The 23,653-nt window shown below is 37.4% G+C and overlaps 1 protein-coding gene across 2 annotated transcripts in view; it reads left to right on the top strand.

Moving 5' to 3' along the window:
* ARID2 (AT-rich interaction domain 2) overlaps positions 1-23,653 on the top strand; it is a 104,074-nt gene that overhangs the window by 61,998 nt on the left and 18,423 nt on the right. For both annotated transcript variants that reach the window (XM_065690534.1, XM_065690453.1), the window contains 10 exons: positions 1,019-1,086; positions 9,988-10,054; positions 10,138-10,388; positions 11,543-11,639; positions 11,717-11,926; positions 12,305-12,472; positions 13,346-13,421; positions 16,215-16,349; positions 16,812-17,011; positions 17,394-20,263. In XM_065690534.1, the coding sequence (XP_065546606.1) occupies positions 1,019-1,086; positions 9,988-10,054; positions 10,138-10,388; positions 11,543-11,639; positions 11,717-11,926; positions 12,305-12,472; positions 13,346-13,421; positions 16,215-16,349; positions 16,812-17,011; positions 17,394-20,263 (4,142 nt within the window). The remainder of the gene's footprint in view (positions 1-1,018; positions 1,087-9,987; positions 10,055-10,137; positions 10,389-11,542; positions 11,640-11,716; positions 11,927-12,304; positions 12,473-13,345; positions 13,422-16,214; positions 16,350-16,811; positions 17,012-17,393; positions 20,264-23,653) is intronic.

The raw sequence follows: 23,653 nt of genomic DNA, 5'->3' as shown, positions 1-23,653 counted from the left end.
GCTGTCAGGTTTGGAGATTAAATCTGTAAATCAGATCGTATGAAGATACTGTCATGATAATTTTGGGTGTAAATAAATGCTAGCTGATTAACTGCATTTAATGTGAGGTTTAGATTTGGCTTATCTGTAATTAAGGTTTTATCATTCTTAGTATTTTTAATGTAGTGTTTCTAGGTAACAAGCAAAATATATCTACAGTTGTTGGGTTTTTTTCCTCCTTCAAGTTTGAGATGATAGCTGTATTGCAAGTGATAGGGCAGCCCCTGTTATTTGGTGGTATATAGTAGTGGATAAGCCTCTGGATTCTGTGAGTCCAAAGCTGATGCAGTTTGGGGATTGAGTCTTGTAGCATTTTGCTCAGAACAATAAAATATTATGAACCAGAATGTTTTGAGTGTAACTTAAACATGTCATTAGTTCGTTACAGAATGTTTGCAAGCCGGTTTTTTCTTGGATTCACTCAATCTTTGAATCAGATTGACTGAGTCTTCGCTGCTTTCAAGGAGCGATGATTAGAAAATTTGTAGTAGTGGCTTCACCAAACACCCAAGAACATCTACTATGTTTCCTGGTTAAATATTGACGTTCGATTGAGAGCTGTCAAAATCTCACTGTTAATGTTACTTTTTTTAGAGAACATTAGTGGGAATTTGTTTAATAACTAAAGGGTTTTTTACAGCTTAGTGCGCATAGATAACAGTTGTTGACGTGAGGTTGAAAACTGAGCACTCATCTCCTGTAAAAGAGCTATGAAAAAGTTTTCCATGTGTGTTTTAAACGTCACAATAATCCATTCTTTATGAGCAACTTATTCTCAATTTAAACTGTAAAGGTGACATGAGAGTTAATTAAATTATAGAAATTTCATTTGGTTTATGTAGGATTTTTTTTTTTTTTTTTATGAAAAGGGAACACTGGAAGAGTCTATAGTGTTGTTGAATCTTATTTAGTTTATGCATTAGTAAAAAGTAAAACAAATGCTGACTATTTTACTGAATTCTGCTTTTTATGCTTAAAGCTTTAGGATCATTTTCTGCTGTATTTGGAGAAGAATGGAAGGAGAAAACTGATAGAGATTTTGTTAAGGTAATTTAAAAATTATTAAAATAATCTTGAACTGTAAATGGTGGGCAGCAAATTCTTTAAAAAGAAAACAGTAAGATACAGTAACATCTCCTTAGAATTGCTCTGAACATTTATTCCTTTTATTTAAATAGGGGACTAAATCACAGTTGTCATAAAATATTTGTATAAGCAGGAATAAATGTATTAAGAAAAAATAAGTGTAGGTGAATGAATAAAGAGGTTCCATGTTTCTTTTTATAAGAAAGCTAATATGTGTGAGGAAAAGGAGAGCTGGCCAACATATTTAACAAGAGAAAATAATGCTGGTTTGCTGCCCTCATCAGTGAAGAAACATTCTGGATTATGAAAATTAGGCCCATTACATAAGAAGCATAGGACAAATATGGAGAAGCTAGCAATGTTGAAAGTTTATTTCAGTTCAACAACTTTTGCACAAGGCTTTTTTATCTTTCCACTAGAGGGCATGATCTACTCTACAAGTAATGAAATGAGGTAAAAATATAACTGAAGTTTCTTTGTATAAATGCGTCTATTGTAGGTGAGCACTTTGAGGTGATGGAGAGCATGCAGTTTATTATAGCTGAAGGGGAGCTGACATTTCAGCATATTTTCTGATACACAATTTTCTTGAATTACAGGTGATGATTTATGTGGCTAAAATAGGAGAAAGAATAAAATAAATTTTGATCTGTTATGCTTTTTATTAAGTAAAAATGTGAAGGGATAAGCTGCCAAGCTCCTTATGAATTCATAACCAGGTTTCTGCTCAATTTCTTAATTGTTTCATGTACTGAAATGTCTTTCCAGTATTATACAGATATATTTGCTATGAGTTTCTTCCATTTGTCTTTTATTTCTGTATATTCAATTTTGGGACAAGTTGGACCATGGTAGTGTCAGCTAAATGATAAGTATTGCTGAAATATCAGTGAAATAGATTCCGTAACCAAAATTTTCTAGGTGAAGTTAAAAAGGTAAGGTCACTTATTTGTTAGTATATGAACTTAAAAATGTGATTCAGATGTGCTGAAGTGTAAAAAATAATGCTTTGTAATCTTTGTTTTCTTTTTCCATTGAAAATATGTCCAGAAGTACTGTATGTTGTGTTTTGGTTTGTTGTTTTGGGTTGTGTTTTTTTTTAAAGCACTTAGCACTGCTGTGTTGACTTCACCCTCAACTGTCACAGACTGTTCTGATCTAGAGCAGCAACAAGTGCCTTGTATAGATCTGTAAACATTTAAGATTACACAGAATTCTAATTTATTACATGATCAGTAATTATATAAACTTAAGTAATTGCGATAGAACAGATGGTTCTGATAGATGTTTTTGAGGAAGTGTTAAGTAGAACCACTGTAACTGCAATAAGGTTTACTAATAAGAAACTTGGATGCTCTCCAAGATCTAATTTTAAACATTACAACATGTATAGCGCCACTCTGTAGTGAAATACTGCTGAAAGCATATCAGAAACTAACACCAGATCTAAAAATATCTCTAATGCAAAGAATCCAGATTTTTCAGAGCGTCTTACTTCAAGCATTTGTTTGACCCTGCTACTGGAAGTAATTTATTTTGTATTGCAGCTGTGGCAAAACAGAAATCAGGGGAAGCATTGTGGGAGCTTCATGATACAGGAGAGAGAATTTGTTTGGTAGGGTAGCGATTGTGTACGTGGTTTTTGTTTGGTTTTTTTAAATTTGCTTTTACAGCTTTAAGATGAATAGAATGACTATTGAATGTGTGTCTCTCACTACTCACATTATCTTTTCAAAAAATCCTTCTTCATTTGTTTGGGTCTTTTTCCATTTTGCTGCCAGTTGTTTGTGTCTTGACTTTTGTAAGGTTAGCAGTCCAGTTTGTTTCTCCACTCTAATGGCAGCAGTTCAGAAACTTGTGTAAAGCTGAAAATGGGAGAGGAAAAATGCAGAATTACGAATAGAGTGTAGTGATGGCATGAACACACAAATGTTAGAGAATCATAGAAAGTAGGGTGGGGAGAGCAGTCTCTTAAACATACGAATTCTAAACTAATAAGAATTGAATTGACAGAAACTGTGTTGAATTTCTAAATGTTACACCGCAGTGGATTTTTTATGTGTTGGAATTTTGGGGTTGAGGAGGTGGCTGAGAAATATTAGGAATCCTGAATCCTTGGATTCTCGGCAATTGAATGTCAGTTTCAGAGTTGGTAAGTCAGATTTATGCAGAAAAAAAAATAAAAAGAAAAATATGAACTCCTAGTCTTTCTTAGCTGAAAATAGCTTCTCAAACGCAGTGAAACAAATACCAGTGACATAGGAGACATGTTTAGAATATGTGACATTTTGTCTATATACCCACTCTTACTTTTTCCCAAGCTGTTCCTCCTGCTATTGAAATGTATAAACATAAACTTGGAACTTTGGATTTAATAGAGCCATTTAGTTTCTGTATTTCAATGTCTTTATTCAGACGTTGGGGGTAATTTTAGAATTATGTACTTATACGAAAAAGTTCTGTGGAAGTTTTTAATCTTTGCTTAAAATAAGCTTGATGTAATTTTTAGTCTCTTAATAATTTAGTAATTTTAATTAGTTTTCAATAAAGGAAAATGGCCATATGTTGGGGTTTTTTTCCTTTTTTTTCCCTTCATTCTACTCTATCTTTGCATAGTAGTAGTGGTACAGCAGCACTGTTAGTATTTCTCCCACCCTTAAATATCTACACAAGAACTGTTCATTGTTTGATACTCAGTCTTAAGTTGTGTGTATTAATTTATCATAAATAGTCAACTGTTTCATCGCCATTTTATATTCTGCTGTTCTCCAATTTTGACTTAAAATTATTCTACTTTACACCTGCAGTATCATGATTTTTTCAGAATAGTCTACTAGTTTGGTAGTGTCACATTCATAAGCAAAGGAGCTTGCCTATTTGTTTGTGTCCTTAAGCATCACTACGGTTCCAGTGGAAGGTGAAGATGAAAACTAATGTGTTTCTTTATGCCAAATTTTGACAGAATCAATTACCTTATTTTACATTCCCTCCCGTCAATACTTACTTCATTATAAAAAAAAGTTTGGATAATTTGTGATTTACATTATCTTATCTGGAATGCTACATATGCTCTCACTTTATACAAACTTCTGTCTGAACTGAATCAAATGTCTTTACTAGTCAGTGAATCTGTTCCATTAACTGGCAGAATTTGAATATTGTTTCAGTTGAACCTGCTGGTCGCCCTTATAGCAATGTTAATTTATTGGTTTTCTCTCCACTTGAATTTTCCTCGTGCTGTCAATAAGCTTAAATCTCTAGTTAGTTGGAATGACTGCATGTCCTTACTTAAGGATTCAAACAACTGGCATTTAGCTAGTCATCTTGTGTCTCATTTTGTCATCCCCATTCCTAAGCTCTGATGGCATCCTGCTCAGATGTTTTCTCATCTGTTCTGGAAGCATTTTTAACTGCTTAATTTTGCATTGAATTTCCTCATGTTCACCTGTGAATATAGTTTGTCTTTCAAGAGGGACTTGTTTATATAGCATGCTTCTCATCAGATACTTGGCTGTTTTTCCAGGTATTTTTTCTATGTCTCTAGCAGGTGCCTACTTATGCATATACTGATGTAGTATATGAATAATTGCATTATATTTCTTCATGCACCATTCATGTCTGTTTACTTCAATTTAACCATTGGATTTCATGTTCTTGGACTTTGAGGCCTCCTCTAGCTCTAGCATTCCAAAATCCGTACTATTGACGTTTTTGTACTTTCTTTATTGCTTTGCGTAATGCTTTTTTTGGTGAAGCTCTTATTTTGTTGTCCAACTCTTTCTTCTTTGTAAAAGCTTAATAATAATTTTCTTTACTGTGCATTTATTCTTGAATCTTTTTTCATATAGTGTGTAGAGAGAGATCCTTATGCATTTAAATAGCTGAAATGCATTTCAAATATCACCTTTCTTGTCTCTCACAGAGTTCTGTTAAGCTGAGTTGACTTCAGTTGCTCTTACGTTTTTCTTGGACAATAAATAGGCATGATCATTGCTATACGATATGATTTGTGGATTCAAATGTCTGTTGTTTTTATTTAACCTGATTTCCAGTGAATTCTGTCTAATCCTGTGCATCTTTTTCCAAAAGAACTTGACTACTTGCAGTAATCAGATTTTGCATGTGAATCAAGTTCTTTACCTTTGTCCGTTTTCTCTTAGCATCTGAAAATCGCATAGTCAAGCATTGTTTGCTTGCTTCTGAGTTTCGAGCTTTACATTCCTATTAGCAGTGTGTTAACATCTAAATATATGTATCTAGGAATAACTGTTGATAAGAGCTTCACTTTCTCAAGTTTTCTTGTTCTTTTCTGTTGACCTGTAGTATCAGATTGCATCTATCCATAGTTTATAGTAGGAAATAAGAAACTGCTTGTGATGCTAAGCCAGGCTTTTTTTTTTTTCTCTCTCTGTGATATTTTTTCAGAGGAATATCTAGAAAGCTTGACTTAAACGCATCTTTTTCCACTCTTGCCTTTCCTTTGGGCAAACAAAAGTTTTGTCATGTTTCACCTCGTGGGAATCACTTGTAACAGGTCACAAACATTGTACAGAGGTTATTTAATTCTATTTTCCACCTTGCAGTTCTCTGCCCAACCCCATCCTTTTCAGGGATCTGCCCTGCTTAGGAAGGAAACAAATGTTGAGTGGGCTGAGAGCAATCAACTGGAATGCTTAAAGGCAAAAAGAAGGTGATTCAGGCCAATTCTTTCCTTGTGAAGCAAAAGAGTAGTCTTCAGACTCATTCTGAACTTAAGATGTCCAAGCACCTTTATTCAGAAGTACAAGATGGAGATTACTGTAGGTAATCCTAGCGCTTTGGAAGCATGGGGTGGGGTTTTTGATAATTTACTGGTAGAACACATGATTCCAGTGTGAAGATTTGTCTGAGACATGGAGACATCTGTATTTCACCAGAACCACAGAGGATAACTTTCACAGGAAAGTGTGATTCTTTTTTGTTGGTAGTTTTTTCCCTGCTATGTTGTAAGGGGTTTACAATTAACAAGTGTCATCATTCCAGTTAAGTACAATCAATACAATTTACCTTCCTGAAAGTCTTATCAAGGACTTTCCTTCTCTAGTGAAAAAGTTTTAACTGTCCTGGAATTCACTTTGGGTTTCTTAAAGTCCTCTGTTCGAGTGAAAGAAGCAGAATTCAGATTCACTGTGGACTCTGCATTATTGTTTATATGTGGGTCAACAGAAATGTGTTTGTCACAGTGTCTCTCAAGAATGCTGCATTTTTAAAATACTTGGACAATGCAGTTTTATGCCTGATAATTTGATGAAGACTTTGATTGTCATTGACCAGCTGACAGCACTTTCTAAATTCCTTCCATTATTGTATATGCAGGGCACAAGAAGATTGCTTCAAGCTGTTTGTCGTTCCCTGAAAAGAACAGTAAGTTTTCTGAGGAAGGTAGTCAGCTCTTCAATGTAATGGTGGCTTCTGTAAGATAGCTTGTTGGAATCAAATGGAAAGTTGTTCTACATTGTAAATAATTAGAGACACATTTTTCTTTCCTTGCCCAAGAGCTCAGCTATCCATGGTAAATCTTAAGGGGTTTTGGAGCTCAGTGGAGTGGTATACATGTACCCAAAGGCCTGGGAAATCCTGACCTCTCTGTAGTTAGCAGCCCATCTCTAAAATAAGTACAATAAATGCCACATATATAATAGCTTGTCTTAGTTACTTGGATTTCTTACTGATAAGCTGTTTTAAGTTACTGGCTTGTTGAATGGAGAATGTAGGATATTTCTGAGTTCTTTGGTGATAGTATCTTTTGAGTAATATTTCTGAGTTCTTTGGTGATATCACTGGAGCTTTTGCAGAGTGTTTGAAAACTTGAAATCTGCAGAGTGCTCACAGGAAGCTTGGTTTGGCATTTCATGTTTGCAGAAACACCCATGACAGATGCTGGCTTTGGGAATTCAAAGCTACAGTTTTGGGCAAGCAACAGGCTCTGCGGCGCTTCTCAGGTAGAGCAGTGTTCTTGGTGAGCATTATCCACTGCAGTGCTTTTGTATGTAGAAATAAACACTTAAGAGAGGAAGAAACCCCATATTTTTTGACTTGTTCATTTTGAAGTTGCACTGGCTGCATATTCTTGTCCCGTCCTGCAAGTTTTCTTCCTTAGAGCTTTAAGAGACAGATCTCTAAGGCTCAGAGGAACTGAGGCTGTAGGGGATGTGCACCAAGTAGGTAACAGGGCTTGTTCATATGTTCTAGATAATTGTTGTAGTTCAAACTGAGCCACACAGCTCGTCCACTCACTCCCCCCACTTTTTCTCCCACTTTCTTTCCTTCCCCCCACCTCCCCACTCCCAGAGGGATGGGGGGGAGAATTGAGAGAATGTAACTCCCACGGATTGAGATAAGAACAGCCCAGTAACTAAGGTTTAGCACAAATCACTGCTGCTACCGCCAATGATAATATTGATAAGAGAAAATAACCAGAAGAGAATACGATACCACCACCGAACGAGTTCGACCCCCCTGAAGAGAGCCCGTGCCCTTCCGGGTAACTCCCAGTTACTTCCCTGGGCATGATGTGCTGTGGTATGGAATACCTCTTTGGCTAGGTTGGGTCAGGTGTCCTGTCTCTGCTTTCTCCCGGCCTCCCCTGGTCCCTGGCAGAGCATGAGACTCACAAAGTCCTTAGGCAGGGTAAACATTACTTAGCAACAACTAAAAACATTTGTGTTATCAGCTCTGTTCCCAAGCTGAAAGTCAAAACACAGCACTGCAACAGCTACTAAGAAGGAGAAAAACGACTGCTACTGCTAAACCCAGGACAGTAATAGTGAGGCAAAAGTTCTGTAGTTGGAGTGGTTAGCATCTTCTGCTCACAGCATGACTGTGTAATGAAACAATTGGAAAGTAACAGTTATATGTAAGTAAACTCTCTCTTTAACACAAAGGAGCTATGTTCTGATTTCTTTTGACAAAGATCATCTCATCTGAGTTGACAGCTAGCACTGTTTGTCAGACTGCTTCTTTAGGAAAGGGAGACTTTCTCAGTTGTTCAAGCAATTAATGTAGATCCGGTCATTATTTTTTAGGTGAGATGTACAGTTTTCCAACACTATCTCTGTCTTCATCTTTAGTCTTAGCAATTTGAGGCTTTAGCAGTGTCTGTAGTGTCTTCATCTGCAAAAAACTTAAATCCTCATTTTCTGTCCCTTTGAGAACATGTCCAAGATTATCTGCTTTCCAGATAGAAAAATTTGCTTTTTTATGACTTTATATTGCCAGAGGTTTTTAAGAGTTTCATTTTGGACTATATACTGAAGTTTTAAGTGGCAAGAAGTGGATTATTGGACAGTTCATCTAGCAAAATATGGTGATGCTGTTTTAACATTTAATGTGTGAAAGTAGCTTTGGCATTGTATTGTGACTGACTTTAGCCTTTTCCAAAGAGATGCAGATTGAAGCTGAAGACTTTCAGTATCTCTGTTCAGTATTTTTTCTGAAAAGAAACATCCTAGGACAGTGTGTACTGACTGGCATGTTTTCAGACAGTGTATTTCTGTGTGCTTTTTAAAATAATGACTGAAGCCTCTTGCTTAAATAGTCTCTCCAAAAGCAAAAACAGTGCAAAATGTACATTCTGCAGATTTTACCTTCAAGCCTTGGTCTTCTGTGGCTGTAGATGATAGCCTCAGTATTAATTAGACAAATCTATTTGTCACAAACTGTAAGAAGCTAAATTTTTATCTGGCTTTTCTTGTCTTTGCTAAAATGAGGCAATAATCCTTTGCATGCAAGTAATCTTCTTTACTAAACAGCATTTGGATGTCATTTAGCAGCATTGCAGTGGAAAATAAAAAATCTTTTCCTTCCAATTTAGAAAATCTGTAGTATTGTATTTTTCAAGAAAATAGTAGTGTCAAGCTTGGTAGGAATGCTGTAATTTAGTAATTACATTTGCATAGCAAAATTTCTCCTGCTGTTCAGCTGCTGGTACTTCCCATCCTTCCCTTTTTATCCAGATTTGTGGGTTTATTCTGTGATCATAGCCAAAAGAAGAGCTCTGTTTCATTAGTGAGTCAAAGGAATGTAAAAAATTGTATTAATCACAGAATGTTTGTATTTCTGGTACATTAGAATGTATGTATCATTATATATTTTATATTAATATCACCAGAATGTGTATTTTTATTATTGTTGGAAACCTTAATCCCTCGATTAATTCTTGAATTTCAGGAGGCCTAGCAACATAACAGCCATTTACAGATCAGGTCGTATATTTGTAAAGTAATTTGAATTCCAGTCTACTGAAGCACTGTTTTGCTTATGTATGTATATAAAGGTCTTTGGTGATGGTAGTTGTTGTTTCTCTCTTTTCTGATTTATGATGATGTGGAAAACATAGCAGAAGCATTAAAAAGTCTCTCCAGATATAAATATCTTGTACTTCTAGTAGGAGTCTTAAGATCTGCTGAAACTGAGAGGAGTCACTATCTTCTGCTGTAGGAGTTCATTGTTAATAGGAGGCCAAGGAGGATAAACTGTACTTTGTTTCCCACTTAAAGTTGCTGTATTCTTAATTGTTTGTTAAAAAGTATCCGTAGAGTTTCAATACGTGCTTCAGCAAAGTACTTGTGTGGCAGCATTGGTTGATCATGAATATGTACTTCTGGTGCTTGAAGGGAAGATTTTCTTAACGTAAACTACTGAACATCTCACATATCATCCTATGAGTGAAAAATGCTATTATTAGATGAATCAAGACACTGGAAAATCTTAAAAGGACAATACTTTTCATATTTTTCACTATTTTAACATAATAGAAATCAAATAATATCTAAAGAAACACAATTCCCTAGAAATCAAGTGTATTTCTAATTCTTTCTTCAGTTTTGGAAGGATATTGTTGAAGATATAGAAGTTCGTGATCTAATTTCTGACAGAAGCAAATCTCAAGGTGAGACATCTTAAGTAATCTTAATACATACTGTTGGTAAATATAGCAAAGGAAGTACTAAAAGTTATTTATTTACTTTGTAGATATTTCATCAGAAGAATGGATTTGGGAATCCTTATTTCATCCACCTCGCAAATTGGGCATTAATGATATTGAAGGGCAGCGGGTACTTCAGATCGCAGTGATTTTACGTAATCTTTCTTTTGAAGAGGGAAATGTTAAACTTTTGGCAGCTAATCGTACTTGTCTTCGGTTCCTGCTACTCTCTGCTCACAGTCACTTTATTTCTCTACGGCAGTTGGGGCTTGACACTCTGGGAAATATTGCGGCAGAGGTAATGTACTTCAAAACAGAACAATTAAAATATAATTTGATAAAAGCCTTACATTACTGTTAATTAAATTAATTTTTTTTCTGTGGTCATTGGATGAAGCTGGAAATAAATTATTCTCTGAATTTGTAAATAGCAATTTTCAAACAAGTGTTCAGAGCCAAAACAAAGTTGCAAAATGTATGTGTCACTTTGATAAAATAGAATCACACAAAGAAGACTGATTGTATAGGGAGGTAGAAGATATTCATAGTGTGTCATTTTCATTTTAGTTTCCCAGAAAGAAGAAAGGAAGTTAGTCAAATTCTGCAGACTGTACACTAGTGTCTTCATTTTATAATGATAACTCTTAGTCATAACTTCAAACTAGTACATTTGAGAAAGGAGGTAGTAGAGGGGTTTATGCCGTGTGTTGTGGGCACCAGTAAGCTAGTCATAAGGCACTGGGTGTACAGCCTGAATCATAGGAGGCATCCTTTTCAAAGAGGTTTGAATGTAATGTAATACACTATTTCAGTATGTCATATCATTGTGCAGATAAATTACATAGATTTTATAGGTAAATACGTTCAGGTATGTCTTATTTTAAAATATAACGAATAAGTAAAATGGGTATTCTCAGAGAATGAGACTTGAACTATTGGTCTACTGCTGAATATTGAAAAAAAGGTGTTTTCATTTACCATGTATTCAGCCTGTCTTGAATAAGAGGGAACATTACATATTATATTGTTTGAGAGCTTGTGATTGAGAAGCAGAAGTATATAGAAATAGGATGAATGTTTGTGATAGCATTTGGGAAGGAATGTTTGTGGTTATTCATTCAGGTTCTGTTCTGTACTGAAATGTATTTGTGTGTACTGTTGACTGCCTGGGAATAAAGTTATTTTCCTTATTCTGAGCACTGGAAAGTGTAAATTAGACTGCTGCTTCAGAGCAGCAGAAAAGAAGCAGAGGGGACTCAAAAGAAGCAGAAAAGGAGGAGGGGGCTCAAAATGCTAGCTACAATAAAAAGCTCACAGGTTGTCAACACAAGTATCATATGTGCTGCATTTTGAACGGTTCTGAATCTTACATTTTGATATAGGGATTTAAGAATTTGAACCATTATCACTGTATGGATAATGTTGTTAATTGTTTTTTTCCTTTCTCATCAGCTTCTTTTGGATCCTGTTGATTTCAAAACTACTCATTTAATGTTCCACACTGTTACAAAATGCCTCATGTCAAGGGATAGATTTTTAAAAATGAGAGGTAAGATTTCTAGCGGTTCTTGTTGTATTAGAATTGTAATTATTGCTGTTTCAAACTATTCCACATTTGTTCTTCAGGCATGGAAATCCTGGCAAATCTTTGTAAGGCTGAAGATAATGGTGTCTTGATTTGTGAATATGTGGATCAAGAATCCTATAAAGAGATCATATGTCATCTCACACTACCAGATGTGCTGCTTGTAATCTCAGCACTTGAGGTGCTATACATGCTCACAGAAATGGGAGAAGTGGCCTGCTCAAAGATTGCTAAAGTGGAGAAGAGCATAGGTAAGGGAGAAGCAAAATCTATTACTCTTTTTTTTATGTAGGAAAGAAAAGACTTAATGTATCATGTTCAATAGTTAAAAATGTGGCTTGGTCGTATGTGTGTGTGCAGCTTAGGGATGGGTATTAGAATAAGAAGTTTCACTAAAGTTTATTCTTTGTGTCCTCAAGAAATTGATGATTCTTATAACTAGGGCAGCTAAAACTTTTGAAATCTTTTTTTCATGCCATGAAATGTGGTTAAAAAAAATAGCTTTACAGGAGCATGCAGAGGGTTGTTTTCTTTCAGCACATGGCAATATTAAAACAAATCAATATGTCCCAGCAGCATTCATTTGTCTTGTCCTAATGTCATTGTTGGTTTTACATTTAATGCTTTAGATACATTAGTATGTCTGGTTTCTATGGACATCCAGATGTTTGGATCCGATGCACTTACTGCTGTAAAACTCATAGAACATCAATGTGTTAGCCAGCCGGGAGTACTTGATGTCAGACCACAAGTAATGGATCATGGTTCTTCACAGGCCCATGCTGCAGGTGTCCCAGGTTAGTATCACTGGAAGAGGACATACTCTTCTACCAAATTTGCTATATGGCATATATGATTTTTGTCTTCTGTAGGTTTCTGGTTAATTTAAATAAATAAGTATAGCATTATGCATAACATATGGTATCTTTTCCAGACTTGTGCACAAAGCAAATATAAAGCTATGTTAGCCAAAACTGTTGTGAAACAAGCTTTGGAAGAGTTTCTATAATTTTCAGGGCTTTTTTTACTGGAAGTTATATACATTCTTTTAACTTGTTCAGTAGAAAGGAGGAAAGCATCCATTCTAGATTTTTCTCCCAATTTGCAGAGAATCAGAAGTCATAGAATCATAGAGTAGTTAGGGTTGGAAAGGACCTTAAGATCATCTAGTTCCAAGCCCCCTGCCATGCACAGGGACACCTTCCACTAGACCATGTTGCTTAAAGCCCTATCCAGCCTGGCCTTGAACACTTCGTGGATGGGCAGCCACAGCTTTTCTGGGCAACCAAATTCGTTACATTAAATTTACTTCTCCCTAGGAATTGGAAAAATAGTGGCTGTGTATTTGTGCCTGTTCTGGTGAAGTATTGCACCAGTCTAAAACTATGCTCAGTACTTCAAAGTAGTCGTTCACTAAGTGCTTCCATATGATTGCACGTTGGTGGTGGCTCTGGCCTTGGCATGCCCTCCTTCACTGGGTGAATTGTGGTGCAGATCTGTAGTCTGCCTAGTGCACTTTTGTGATTTGCCTTAGCAGGATCCATCCTTGCTTGCAAACAGAAGAGAAACTGTACCAGTGAAAGGCATGAAATGCTTCACTCAGAAGAGCAAAAATTGTTTCAGCAAGTTATTTCTGTTTTTCTTTCTTTTTTTCACCTCGTTCTCCACAGCCTCTAGGACAGCACCACACGTTGCTCCACCACCAGGAATAGTAGAGATAGACAGCGAGAAATTTGCATGTCAGTGGTAAGTGTATAGTTCTATTAAATACTTTAATGAGGAAGAAAAATTAAGAAAAATGCCCGTATTCGTATGTCACACAAATGTCTTATCTTGCTTCTATTTACTGTTAAACTCATTTTTCTGAAAAGTATAAAGCAAAACAATTCTGTCACTGCTTTGAACAAGTATGGAGGAAAACAACTCAACCAGATCATTCACTCTGACAGTTGATACTTGAAATTAGTTGTTTTCTCTTAGACTAGAATTTAATTTGATTTTTAACTCTGATCTTGACTTCATTTTTTCAAGTTGTCAAGCAGCATTATCTGTTTCATGAGTGTTTTCATCTGGTAATGTGTTCCTGTATTACTGCACCACTATAAAAGTTGCTACCAAATTTTGAAACTAGGCTGTGCAAAACTGTCGTGGTCACTGTGGGCTTTTAGCAAGTTAAGGGAGGTCCATCCAAATTCTTTAAATTCTTTTGCTTTCAACTCATATTGTTGTTGTCATATAGAGACTCTCCTGCCTGTGGTTCGCACGTAGACTGAGGATCTTTCTGAGCTATTTGACGTTATGTAAATCTACTCATCTTCTAAATATTTGTAATAATCAGTTCATGATAGACACTTCTACCCCTGCTGCTTCACAGCTTGTATGTTCATCTGTTCTCTTACTGATCAGACTGAGGGCCTTTAAGATAAAGTGGGTAGAATTTGTCAAAGCATAGTTCTTTAGGTCACAATTTAGTTGTACTTGCAGCAAAGCTTTGGTTTTATGAGGGAGTTGTTGCAGATTCCTGTTGGTCAACTGGTGGTGTTCCCACGCTTCTGTTTGCACACTCCAAAGTATCACTAATGTGCACTGATGAAAGACAGAGACATTTCACATTTAGACATTCAAACAGGGATATGTGGAGTTGGAATCATTGCAACTCAGTTTAATGATCTGCAAGTTGATCTCTAGCCACAGGTAGTTTTCTGGGGCGTTTTTTAATGCAGAGATTCCCCCAATAGTAAAATGAATTGCCTTCACCTGCCTAGTTTCTGATGAGATCATGAATTACCTTCTGGTGCCACCTTCTCGCTACTGACTATAGAGGGGACTGGACATCTAGCTGTTAGTAGTAAAGTTGTAGGCAAGGTGAAATTTGCACTCTGTATAAAACATAAAATAGAATTTTTGTCTGTTAAAATGGAGGTACCATGCTGCAACTGTGTGACAGACAATGCTAAAGCAAACCATAGAGCATTATATCAGGAAGATTTGGAATGTCTTCTTTTGTTTCTGATTCTGTGTGCTTCTGCAGCTGTGAGTGTTGAATAACTATTATTTTGTACTATTATTTTGTCTTCTGGTTAGTCTTAGGAGTCTTAGTACATAGGAGCTAGTGAAAAATAAAAATTAACATCTAGTCCTGAAAATTCTCCTGAAATACTAGCTGTGCTGCCAAAACAAACAAAAGGCAAATTGAAAGCAGAGGAGTAGCCTCTTCCAAACATTTTCATCAATGCTAATGTGGAGTGTCTTACATCCATGTCAGTTTTCATGGTTTGTTTTAATCATTGCTTCCTGTTGAGCGAAATGGGAAAATGAGTAAATCATAGCAATAGAATTTAGAAAAGCTACTATCTCTTGGAAGCAGCAGAAAGACAAGGTATTTACAGTCACCTTCCTGGGTATATTATTAGCCAGCTTAGCCTGAGTAGGAGTCCTTGTAAGGTGTGTGTAACAGTAAAGTGTTAATTGAAGATCCCATTTCATCATCACAAGTCCTGAATATCTTCAGTTTTCTGGTACCAGTGATACTGTGTCAGCCTAATATGACATACCCAACTGGACAGTCATTTGTCTGATATGCCAAATTTAATTAATACCTAGCCTTTGTGTTACACAGTGTGATCTCAATTTCTGTAATAATAAAATTGTAACTCAATTGCAGGAGAACAGGCATTTTACTCAGTCTTTACTGGCTGAGAGAGAGCACAGTTTAAAGAATGTAATCATCTGCTTTTTCTCTTATGAACCATCTGGTTATCTTGGGAGTGTAGGACTCTACAAAGGAGAATGCACTGTAGTTTCCAAAGTGTTAGCACTGCATAGTAAATGCAGAGAAATATTTTTATTCTGTCTGAGCCTATATTCTGGTGCTGGTATTTGAACATTGTGTGAGAGTTGTTACTTACCTCAATTTGCTACTGAGGATAAACTGTTCCCATGTGTCTACATTGGAATAACAGATCTGGAAGAAAGAAAATTAAATTGATAGGAAATGTTTCCTTCTTTCACAGCTTCCTGGTTGGGGGTTGAATGGTCTCTGTGCTTGTGGAGAGTCTGTAGAAGATACAAATATTTGCTTTTTCTGGAAATTGAACACTATGCATACAGACATTCGCTTCTGACTGAAATTCCTGCTGAAGGATTAGCTACCATTCTGTCCGTCTTTTGTTAAAACACAACCATTAAGGAATAGGAACAGAGCTGTAGCAAGGAGATGTCACCAAACAATACATTTTGGGGGGGGAGGGGGGTTGTTTCTGAATATACAGTAAAAAAGGCATGTGTAGAGACTATTTGCATATGTAAATAAGATGTTGCATGTGGAACTAACCATGCATTAGAGGTCTTATGTGTTGAGTCATAAGCAGCGAGGTGAAAGTATGGAACAAATGTTTGACAAGACAGTATACTAAAATGCAATTTTCCATGTTGTGGCAAGGTCTCAAAAGTCTCTGTGATAGAAACAGAAGTGTTTTAACAGACCTTCGAAAAGTGTCCTCTCTGTATTTCCTTCATAGTTGATTTTTTCCTCCTCAGGTTGAATGCGCATTTTGAGGTGAATCTTGATTGCTCAGTCTCTCGAGCAGAAATGTACTCCGAATACCTCTCTACCTGTAGTAAATTAGCTCGAGGTGGAATCCTAACATCAACTGGATTTTATAAATGTCTGCGGTAAGACAAAAATCCGTGCAACAATAAAGAAGCAATTGCATCTGCTTAATACTAAACTGTAGCTTTAGATTTCTTTAAGGGATCTACCAAGTTCAGTTTGAAAGATACCCAGTTTTAGAATTTGGTTGAAACAAATGTTTATAGAGTTTGTTTGCTTTTATTTAGTTCTATTTCAGGATCTTTGATAGGGTTCCTTCTCTGCTTGTAGTCTTTTTTATTCTTTCCAAAGTAGTTTATGGAGGTATTGTCATTTTCCCTTGGCTTGTGTGAGGTCCTGGCCGACCAACTGGTAGACTTGCTGATCCTCAATGACGTATACTCAGGTGCAATTGGAAAATCCTTCTGTATTGCAAAGATATAGGCAGTTAATCTGCACACAAGAGAAGTTATTTTGAAACAAAAGCATTGTAAGAGGGTTGTGCTACTGTGTTTATTAACATATATTTGTGTTGTGTTCGGCAGAACTGTCTTTCCAAATCATACAGTGAAAAGAGTAGAAGATCCAAGTAACAATGGTCAAGCACATATACATGTGGTAGGAGTGAAAAGAAGAGCTATACCACTTCCCATTCAGATGTACTATCAGCAGCAACCAACTTCCTCTACCCCAGTTGTCCGGGTTGATTCTCTTCCTGACATGTCTTCGTCTCCTTCGCCAGCAGGTTTTCAAATTAATTAAATATCAAGTATTTTCACTGATTCTGAAATAACGATAAAAGACAAAAGCTTTTGAAAATACTTTGAAGTGTTGGAAGTCAGGGCCATGTGTTCTAATTGATTTTATTTAACAGTGTTAGGAGTAATGTTGCAGTATATGCTTACATTTCATGTGTATCCCATCTTCGTATTTGATGTGTAAACCATAAACTTCTCAGCAGTCAAGCCCTCGTTGCTGCACCATTAATTCAGAGGCAGTATGGCTGAGAAGAGAAACTGCTTCATACAGATTTACAAATTCAGGCCTTGGGTTTTAAATGATTTGTTATGTTAATGTGTTTCAAAATAATTTTTGCTTCCGAACTTCTACTCTGTTTATTTCAACAGGAATCCCGCATGGGCTACCAAGCGTAGGAAATCCCTATCAGAGGACCCCTATTAACCAGTCTTCAACTTTGACAGCAACACAGATGTCTTTTCCAATTCAAGGCGTTCACACTGTGGCACAGACTGTTTCTAGAATTCCACAAAATACTTCTATTCATACACAGCAGCAACAGAATGCTCCAATGACTGTTATACAGAATAAAGGTCCAATATCCTGTGAAGTAGTGAAGGCCACAGTAATACAAAGCTCTGTTCCCCAGTCTGCAGTTCCTGTTACTATTGCTGTAGGAGGAGCACCACAAGCTTCTAATCAAAATTACAGCACTACAGGACAACAGCCGTCTGTAACTGTTGTTAGTTCTCAGACGTTGCTTCACCACCAACCTGTAATTCAACAACAGTCTCCACTGCATGCAGTGGTGCCAGGACAGATACCTTCAGGCACTCCTGTTACGGTAATTCAGCAAGCTGTACCTCAGGGTCATATATTTGGCAGAGTACAAAACATACCAGCATGCAGTTCAGCAGTTTCACAGGGTCAACAGCTAATCAGCACATCATCACAACCTGGGCAGACATCATCTCAGCAGTCCTCTGCTGGTAACCAGCAACAAGATACAGTCATCATAGCGCCACAGCAGTATGTCACAACCTCTGCGTCTAACATTGTTTCTGCCACCACAGTTCAGAATTTCCAAGTAGCAGCCGGGCAGGTGGTTACAATCGCAGGTGTCCAAAACCCACCAACATCTAGGGTAGGGTTTCAGAACATTGCACCAAAGCCTCTGCCTTCTCAGCAAGTCCCACCTGCTGTGGTACAGCAGCCCATGCAGCCACAGCAGCAGCCTCCACCACCATCCCAGCAAAGTGTAGTGATAGTAAGCCAGCCAGCTCAGCAAGGTCAAACGTATGCACCAGCCATTCATCAGATAGTGCTTGCTAATCCAGCTTCTATTCCTGCTGGTCAAACTGTCCAGTTGACTGGACAACCAAACATTACTCCATCTTCTTCACCATCCCCAGGTCCGGTTACAAATAATCAAGTCCCTACAGTTATGTCATCTTCATCTACCACTCCTCAGCCCCAAGGACCCCCTCCTACTGTCAGCCAGATGCTTTCTGTAAAGAGGCAGCAGCAGCAGCAGCAGCAGCAACATTCACCAGCATCATCACAGCAGCAGGTACAGGTACAACAACCGATGCAAATGCAAGTTCAGTCACAGCAAGCTAATACAGGAGTTGGCCAGCCTAACTCTGGTGAGTCTAGTCTGATAAAACAACTGCTTCTTCCGAAAAGAGGCCCCTCCACTCCAGGGGGGAAGCTTATACTCCCAGCTCCACAGATTCCTCCACCTAACAATGCAAGAGCTCCTAGCCCTCAGGTGGTTTATCAGATGGCCAATAACCAGGCACCAGGTTTTGGAGTGCAAGGACAGTCTCCAGCTCAGCAACTGCTAGTTGGACAGCAAAATGTTCAGCTGGTCCCGGGTGCAATCCAGCCCCAAGGGGCAGTACAAACTGTACCCATTTCTAATTTACAGATATTGCCAGGCCAGTTGATCTCAAACAGCCCAGCAACTATTTTCCAAGGGACTACTGGCAACCAGGTTACGATAACAGTTGTGCCAAATACAAGTTTTGCTACTGCAACTGTGAGTCAGGGAAATGCAACTCAAATCATTGCTCCAGCAGGAATTGCAGTGAGTGGAGCACAGACAGGAGTTGGGCTACAGGTGCAAACACTTCCAGCTACTCAAGCACCTTCAGTTGGACAATCACAGTGTATTGCTGCTCCCCCGTTCAAAGGTGATAAAATAATTTGCCAAAAGGAGGAAGAAGCAAAGGAAGCAACAGGTTTACACATTCATGAGCGTAAAATTGAAGTTATGGAGAATCCTTCCTGCCGAAGAGGAGCTGCAAACACCAGCAATGGGGATGCAAAAGAAAATGAAATGCAGGTGGGAAGTCTTTTAAATGGGAGAAAGTATAGTGACTCCAGTCTACCTCCTTCTAACTCAGGGAAAACTCAGAATGAGGCCAATCAGTGCTCACAAGTCAGTAATGGGCCATCATTAGAAATGGGTGAGAATGGAGCTCCTGGAAAGCAGAACTTTGAACAAATGGACACACAGGAAATTAAAAGTGATTTGAAGAAGCCCCTAGTTAATGGAATCTGTGATTTTGATAAAGGAGATGGTTCTCATTTGAGCAAAAACATTCCAAATCACAAAACTTCCAATCATGTAGGAAATGGTGAGATATCTTCAGTGGAACAACAAGGGAATTTGGATGCCACGCAGCAAGATACTGCCAAAGGTGATCAAGGGGAAAGAATTTCTAATGGGCCTGTATTAACTTTGAGTAGTTCACCTGTTGTAAGCGGTACACAGGAGGCTGCAAAACTGTTAACCCAGCAACTTAGTGGTACCAACACTGATTTACCTAATGGACCTCTAGCTTCAAGTTTGAATTCAGATGTGCCTCAGCAACGCCCAAGTGTAGTTGTCTCACCACAATCTACAGCCTCTGTTATACAGGGGCATCAGATCATAGCAGTTCCACACTCAGGACCTAGAGTGTCCCAGTCTACCCTGTCATCCGAAGTTCGGTCTACTAATGGCACAGCAGAATGCAAAACTGTAAAGAGGCCAGCAGAGGATAATGACAGGGAAACTGTTCCAGGAATTCCAAATAAAGTAGGAGTTAGAATTGTTACAATCAGTGACCCCAACAATGCTGGTTGCAGTGCAACTATGGTTGCTGTGCCAGCTGGAGCGGATCCAAGCACTGTAGCGAAAGTAGCAATAGAAAGTGCTGTTCAACAAAAGCAGCAGCATCCAACCACGTATATACAAAGCATGGTCACACAGGTATGTCGCAGTGTTCTTTTTACCTTAATTCTAACTGTGATTCTGACTAATGCTGTGAAATAACACGGGTGAACTCTCTCTCTTGCGTAGTATTTAAAATATTCAGAAAATGATGGTTTCTGTTCTTTCATGCACTGAAGTTCTAATAGTTTGCATACTTCCTCAATGTCTGTGACAACAGTGGAATTTAAAATAGTTTGTAGCTTGATAATACACAGTAAAGAAAGAACTTCTGCTCGCTGGTTTCTTCCTTAAAGGATTAACTGTTCTGGAAACAAGAATGATTTGTTGCATGGTCTGGTAGAAATGTCAGTATTGTTTTCCTCTTATTCTTGGTCATTATTGCTTATGGAGGGGTGAATATGGTTTACTGCAAGTTAAACACTGCAGCTGCTTCTGGCTTGCTGCAATGAGTTGAAGTTCTTGCATTTAAAAGTGGTCTTCAGACGCTTGCTTCCACTGCAGTCAGGACAAAGTGTTGTCTTGTAAATTTGTTGAAATATTTATATTTGTTTATTACAAAGTATTTGTAATGTTTACCGATAAAATAAGTATTGCTGGGTTTTTTTTTTTTCTCTGTTTGACAAACTTTGGAGAGGGCTTTTGTTCTTTTTCCTTGATCAGTGTTTTTTAACCATTTTGAGGTGGGTTATTTCCTAACACTGTACTAGAAATGAGGTTATGGCCATCGTTTCTATGAGTATTAATAAGTACAAGTAATAATATTTGAGATTATTCCAGTCTCTAGATTTCAGTTTTGTACATGAACAGAAAATCCCTCTCCAAAAAACATTCCTAACCTGGATAGGAGTAAAAAGAATAGAATAGGAGGTCTGGCAGTCACAGAGTTCTGACAGATCAGAGAGAGGAAATGAAGTTTTGAGTGTACGTTAGTGCATTTTGACCTTGAGGTAAGACACGTCTTTTAGTTCCTTTCTTCCTTGTTAGGCTGGTCAGTTGGGTTGGCTGGTTTGTTTGGTTTTGATGAGGTAGCAGGTATAGACCTTAAACCAAGCTAGAACTGAAAATTCAAGTGATGGCTGTGCAACTTCTTTTTCCGCGTCAAGCTTCTCCTGAAAGCTGGTTTGACTTTCCTGCATTTAGCTGTCTGAAACCAGGACTAACAGTTAATAAGTTTTCTTTCTTTTTATGCTTTACTTTTTTAAATACTATGCCATACAGAGTTATGTTCTTAAAATGTCTTTGAGCTCCTTGTAAATTTTCACCTTAGGTTTTTTCAGAGATCTGTATTTTTCTGATACATTATTCATCTTTGTTCTTGCTAGAAATGATTTGACCAAAATGAAAGTGTGTTGCAGCACAGGGACAATTCACTAGATTTTCTGTAGCATGGCTATGTTAGCTATGCCTTGCTTTTTACAGTGAGTGGTCTTCAGCTGTTACACAGTTTGAATTTCTGTTACAGCTTTGCTAAGGATTTGGCTGAAATAGAAACTGGTATGACTATGTCTCTGGAATGGAATAAATATTATCTGTGGTTATTTATTCCTTGGATATGTGGCTGACAAGAATTTTTAGTTGTCTCAAACAGCTACTGAACTATCAGACTTTCAGATTTTTGAGAAGAGGGGAGTAATACACTAAACTATTTTATTGGGTATTAGGTATTAGGTATTTTATTGTATTAGGTAATGTGTATCATGATAATAGAGGGGAGGAAAAATACTGTTTTCTGTGCTGATCATTACTTTTTTTTTTCTTTTTACACTATCACTAATACCACTAATAGTTCTTACATTTTCCATTATCCGTACAAACAGAAATGCTGCCAGCTGGGTTTGCCATTCAATACAGATTTGCAGGTCAAAGTGACTTGGTTTAGTGTCTGCTGCTAGGGAAGTTGGCTTGTTCTTCTGTCTGTAGGATACCCTTCCTTTCTTTAGAATTACAAGAATGTGGAAGAACAGGAGTTAATTAGTTTTGATCTTGGTGAATGATCTAATTTGTTAGCTAATTGTCTTCACCATTACAAATAGCTAATCATGAATCATGTCTATCACAATAATGCTAATTACTGACTTACAGTAGAATCCACTTTATAGTATTCTGTTCAGATACAGTGAACATCATAGTTTGGCTTAAGATCTTTACCACTCCTTTAAAATTAATGTGTTGGACTGAAACAGTTCCCTCCCCACCACCTCTTAAGCTGCAGAGCAGCTGCAGTAGCCATTGTTTTTCTGGAAAGGCAGATGTTAAGTCTTTCCAGTATTGTGTCAGCTTTTAGGAGTATCTGTAAGACATCCAGAAATACTAAGATGAGCTCTGTGTGAGTGTTAGTGATAACTTCTTTTGTGGTTAGGCCCTAAATAATGTCTGATTTTCCCCCTTCCATTTTGAGAGTCTTCCTTGTCCCTGACTTTTTGGAAGGCAGCAGGAGCCCAGGAACACTTCTTAGCTTGAGCATCTGCATTGTTTTATCCTCTCTGTAGTACCTAATGTGTACTGGCTGCCTTGCAGAAGAAATGGGAGAACATGTCTGTTTCTGCAAACAGTTAGAAATTTATTATAAATACAATCCGGTGGAGAAAAATGGTGAAGGGTGGGGAATAAAGGGTGTTAGCTATGGCAGAGTTGTATCGCTGCTGAAGCTGTTAGTGTGTGATTTCCTGTTTGCTTGTCATCTTAAAAATTATTTTAAACTAGAGCTTGTATTTCAGAGAAGTGAGAAAGAGAAGAAGAAAATTTGTAATAAAACCCAACAGGAAGGCTGGAAAAGGAGATGTAAAGGACAGAAGAGGGAGGAGAGTATGGCTTATGCAGCTACAGTATGATTAGCTGTCATGAACTGTAGAGAGGAGAAAGGGAAGACGCTTAAACTGAAGATAAAGAAACTTAAACTGAAGATAAGAAACATGAAAACTAAAGAAAGCAAGAAAAAGAGTGAAATATTCCTTAAGGGAATGTAAAAGTTAAGAGAAGATTTGCTTCGTGATATGAATGGTAGTTCGAAATGAGCTGGTACCATATGACTGGGGGGGGAATGTTCATTTTAATGGCCTACTAAAATAAAAGTTATATACTTTAGCTGTCCCACAAACAGCATGTAGTGCTATTGAAATACAGTTAGACAAATACAGGTATTGTCTGTGTATAACCTGCGATGATCCCATGTTAACTGTAAACCTCAGGAGAACTCATTGAAAAACAACTACATACATACTGACTTTAACTATTTTTCTTTTTTTTTTTTTTTTTTTTGCATTTTTATAAAAACTTGGGCTGTGGATGTATGGCTTATGGCAGAAGAGGAACATGCGATACATGCAGTGCTGCAATTTTTCTTCTGTCTCCATCTATTTTGTAAGCTCATGGAAGGTAGTCTGAGAGGAGACAGAATGGGCACATCTTGGCTCCTTTTTCTTTTAT

The sequence above is a fragment of the Lathamus discolor genome, chromosome 1 (genome assembly GCF_037157495.1).
Source record: "Lathamus discolor isolate bLatDis1 chromosome 1, bLatDis1.hap1, whole genome shotgun sequence".
Taxonomy (NCBI): domain Eukaryota; kingdom Metazoa; phylum Chordata; class Aves; order Psittaciformes; family Psittacidae; genus Lathamus; species Lathamus discolor.
Note: the sequence above shows the minus strand (reverse complement) of the source record. Positions and strands in the feature narration are given on the sequence as shown.